Raw genomic sequence first — 4,344 nt, 5'->3', positions numbered from 1 at the left:
CTCATGCTTTTTTCAGACTCCCTGACCACCTAAAACTCTTTTCACACTGGGAACATTGGAAAGGTTTTTCTCCTGTGTGTGTTCTCTCATGCGTTTTCAGGCTCACTAACCACTAAAACTGTTTCCACAGTGAGAACAGTGATAAGGCTCTTCCAGTGTGTATCTCTCATGCTTGTTCAGGACCATAACCACCTAAAACTCTTCCACAGTGGGAACAGTGATAAGGCTTGCGCTCTAGTGTGTGTTCTCTCATGCCCAACCAGGGCCCCTAACTGAGTAAATTCTTTCCACAGTGAGAACAGTGGTAGGCTTTTTCCTGTATGTATTCTCCATGCATTTTTCAGGCTCCCAAACCACCTAAAACTCTTTCCACAGTGGGAGCAGTGGTGTTGGTTAGCGTCTCCGGGTCTGTTTTCCTCTGAGGAACTCTTCCGCTGTCAGAGTCAGGTCTCTCTCCTGCCAAAAGACAAACAGATTATTTAGTTAAACAGAGAGATCTGAATGAACCTGCATTTAAATAAAATGTTCTTCCTATGAGATTTAATCTAGACTAGATCCCTCAATAAACTGAGGTCAGTCTTACACAACATTACATAATTAAAAATAAACTTGGTGATGGTGAGATTTAAAAACAAATGATGTAGAGCTCCAAATCTAATCTCTCAGGGAATGTCATGATGTCATAAATAAGAGAGCTCTATAATAATATATAATTCATGTTTATAGGCTGAGCAGAGCTCTATAATAATAGATAATGTCATGTTTTAGGCTGAGCAGAGCTCTATAATAATAGATCATGTCATGTTTAGGCTGAGCAGAGCTCTATAATAATAGATAATGTTATTCAACTGTTTTCGTGATATGTATTATCTAACACTTACAATTTCTTTCCTTTTTGGTTACTAAGCAGTTCTATTAACATTTAGCAACTACGTTAAACTAACAACATTAGCAAACCCGTTAGCTATATTTCAGAGGTTAAAAGTTGGATATTAAATTAAATGTGGTCTGTCACACAGTCGAAGTTTACAATATACAGAATGTCCCACAAAATGTGTACATATGACTTTTTTTGAAAACTCTCATAACCTAACTTAACTTACATGAATTGCAATAAAAATCAGTGGTCAGCTAGCCGGGTGTAGAAGGGTGTATGTAGTCGTAGTTAATATTATTATTGTTTCTTGTTGACTATTTTAATTGAAATTGTTCATGGTAAGGTAGTTATGTTGGATAAATAAAACACATAAGAAGCCGTATGTATCTTACATTAAAGGGCCAATGCAGCCGTTTTTAATCTCAACATCAAATCCTTTCTGGTTAACGATGAAGTAGCTCCCTGGTTTTGTTTTCAAAAATGTCCATTGTCTGGGTGTTCACTCCCCCCACGGGTTACTATAGCAACACACATCACAACCCCACGGGTTACTATAGCAACACACATCCCCTGTCATTTATATCTTGTTTGTCAATTCTGAGTGACATTAAAGTTGTGAATTTGCTAATCGATTGTTAAGGTTTTGTTGGTGACCRGCTCTTTGGTGGTATACACATCTTACAGTGTAGTTATCAATTCCTAAATTACATAATAACTTAATAATAATAATAATTCAATACTAATTAATAATAAATAATTAAAGCATAAACATTCAGTATAACGCTGCTTTAAAAACACGCATTAGTTCAACAATAGTTTGTGCTCCTGTTTTTAAGACAGTACTTACTGGTCTTAATCAGATCTCCTGTCTCCTTCTCCTGTTCTTCATTCTCCTCCTTCAATGTGACAGTTATCTCTTCCCCCTTCACTCCAAAAACGGCATCCTCCTCTTTCTCTTCCTCCTCTTCTTTTACTGTAACARCCTCCTCCTCTTTCACTCTGAACGCGTCTTCCTTTTCTTTCACTGTAAAGTCTTTCTCTTCTTCTTTCACGGTAACTGTGACATCCTCTTCTCCCTCCTCCTCTTTCACGACAATGTTCAGCCCCAGACCTTCTTTCTCCGTCCAGCAGACCCCCTCTTCTTTAACAGGAGGAGAGTAGCTTCGTGAACTCATGGTCGGAGATTTTAGCTAGCTAGTTAGCATTAGCGACTAGCCTAGCGCTAGGCACATTTAAGACATCTGCCTGACTAACAACGTAAATACGAAAATAAATGGGGAAACTCGCTATAAAACAGAAGTATGTCTAAAACATATAGGCAAATATGCACTGAAACAGTCTAAAAAGCTTGAATGTTTAGGCCATGTCGCCTAGCAAGCTACTGAAGTGACTGACTCGCTGTTGTTGTTGAAGTGTCCCGTCCACTAGATTATACCTCACACTGGCAGCATCGTCATCAGCTGACTGGAGTGGGTAACCCAGTATAAGGAAATGTTTATTTTATTTCCTGACAAAAAAGGGTATTTTTAAAATGTATTTCATTAAGTAATATTATATTGATACGTCCAAAGGAAAGCATGTGTTGATTGATTAGTGAAGATGTGTGATGAATGTGAATTTAAACTTGACATCTAACTCTGCATTTAAGGCAATGTTATATTCATTCGGTCAAACAAACACTCTGCAGCCTAGTTTAACAGTGATCTACGTTCTATGAAAGCTGCTAACTGCATGCCCAGGCCCTGGTATATCAACAGACTGCATACAAACCTAACTGCATCCTCAGTCCCTGGTATATCACCAGACTGCATACAAACCTAACTGCATCCCCAGGCCCTGGTATATCACCAGGCTGCATACAAAGCGGCACTGAACACAAAATAAGGAGCATTTACTTCACTGTACAATCTACCCCTTGATTCAGACCTGTCCCTCTGCTTCACAKTGAGCCTCGGAGCTGCAGTTTCACTGTACAATCTACCCATTGATTCAGACCTGTCCCGCTGCTTCACACTGAGCCTCCCAGCTGCAGTTTCACCACATTCTCATTGACAAACCCAACATCTGTCTCTGAAATGGTCCATAATATGAGGTCAACTACCTGCCCCTTGGACCCTATTCCCACAGGACTCATACAATCATAAATCACAAAACACTTTCTTAATTCAGGCACCATGCCTAATTCCCTTAAAACTGCCTCCCTTAAAACTGCCTCCTTTCTTTCTCTCGGAGGACCTGGGCCCTAGGACCATGCGTCGGGACTGCCGCCCGTGGTGACTCCTTGCTGTCCCCAGTCCGCCTGGCCTTGCTGCTATTCCAGTTTCAGCTGTTCTGCCTGCGGTTATGGAACCGCCACCTGTCCCAGACCTGTTGTTTTTCAACTCTTGATGATCGGCTATGAAAAGCCAACTGAAAATTATTCATGATTATTATTGACTGCATGCTTGTCACTTATGAACATTTTTGGAACATCTTGGCATAGTTCTGTTACAATCCCCAACCGGCACAGCCAGAAGAGGACTGGCCACCCCTCATAGCCTGGTTCCTCTCTAGGTTTTCTAGGTTTTGGCCTTTCTAGGGAGTTTTTCCTAGCCACCCGGTGCTTCTACACCTGCATTACTAAGCTGTTTGGGGTTTAGGCTGGGTGTCTGTACAGCACTTCGAGATATTAGCTGATGTACGAAGGCTATATAAAATAAAATTGATTGATTGATTGATCAAACCAACCTTGGAAAAATGTGCATGAAACCGTTCCAGTCTGACTAGATACCACCAGAACTACCTCTCTACCAACAATCTGCATAAACCCTTCTAGTGCTGACTAGATACTAACATAACTACCTGCTCTACCAACAATCTGCAGTAAACCCTTCCAGTCTGACTAGATACTACGAACTACCTCTACCACATCTGCATGAACCTTCCAGTCTGGCTGTATAAAACTACAGAACTACCTCTCACCAACAATCTGCATGAACCCTTCCAGTCTGGCTGTACACAACTACAGAATTTCCTCTCTACCAACAATCTGCATGAACCCTTCTAGTCGGCAAGATACTACAGAACTACCTCTCTACCAAACATCTACATGAACCCTTCCAGTCTGGCTTGATAAACACAGAACTACCTCTCTACCAACAATCTGCATGAACCCTTCTAGTCTGGCTGTGTATACACACTACAGACTACCTCTCTACCAACAATCTGCATGAACCTTCTAGTCTGGCAAGATACTACGAACTATCTCTCTACAACAATCTGCATGAACCCTTCCCAGTCTGGCTGTATTCAACACAGAACTACCTCTCTACCAAACAACTCTACCATGAACTTCCAGTCCTGGCAGTAAACAACTACAGAACTTACCTCTCTACCACAATCTGCATGAACCCTTCCAGTCTGGCTAGATACTACAGAACTATCTCTCTACAAACAATCTGCATGAACCCTTCCAGTCTGCTGTATAA

At 41.0% G+C, this 4,344-nt stretch overlaps 1 protein-coding gene across 1 annotated transcript; it reads right to left on the bottom strand.

Moving 5' to 3' along the window:
* Positions 1 to 214: 214 nt before the first annotated feature.
* On the bottom strand, positions 215 to 2,555 carry LOC112074851 (chemotaxis regulatory protein ChePep-like). Its single transcript, XM_070440698.1, has 2 exons — positions 1,725 to 2,555; positions 215 to 456 (listed from the first exon to the last, which is right to left on the bottom strand). The coding sequence occupies exons 1-2, from the start codon at positions 2,050 to 2,052 to the stop codon at positions 341 to 343; spliced, it is 444 nt and encodes a 147-aa protein (XP_070296799.1). The 5' UTR covers positions 2,053 to 2,555; the 3' UTR covers positions 215 to 340.
* Between the last annotated feature and the right edge of the window lie 1,789 nt (positions 2,556 to 4,344).

Source organism: Salvelinus sp. IW2-2015, unplaced genomic scaffold (assembly GCF_002910315.2).
Source record: "Salvelinus sp. IW2-2015 unplaced genomic scaffold, ASM291031v2 Un_scaffold2846, whole genome shotgun sequence".
In the NCBI taxonomy this organism is placed as follows: domain Eukaryota; kingdom Metazoa; phylum Chordata; class Actinopteri; order Salmoniformes; family Salmonidae; genus Salvelinus; species Salvelinus sp. IW2-2015.
Note: the sequence above shows the minus strand (reverse complement) of the source record. Positions and strands in the feature narration are given on the sequence as shown.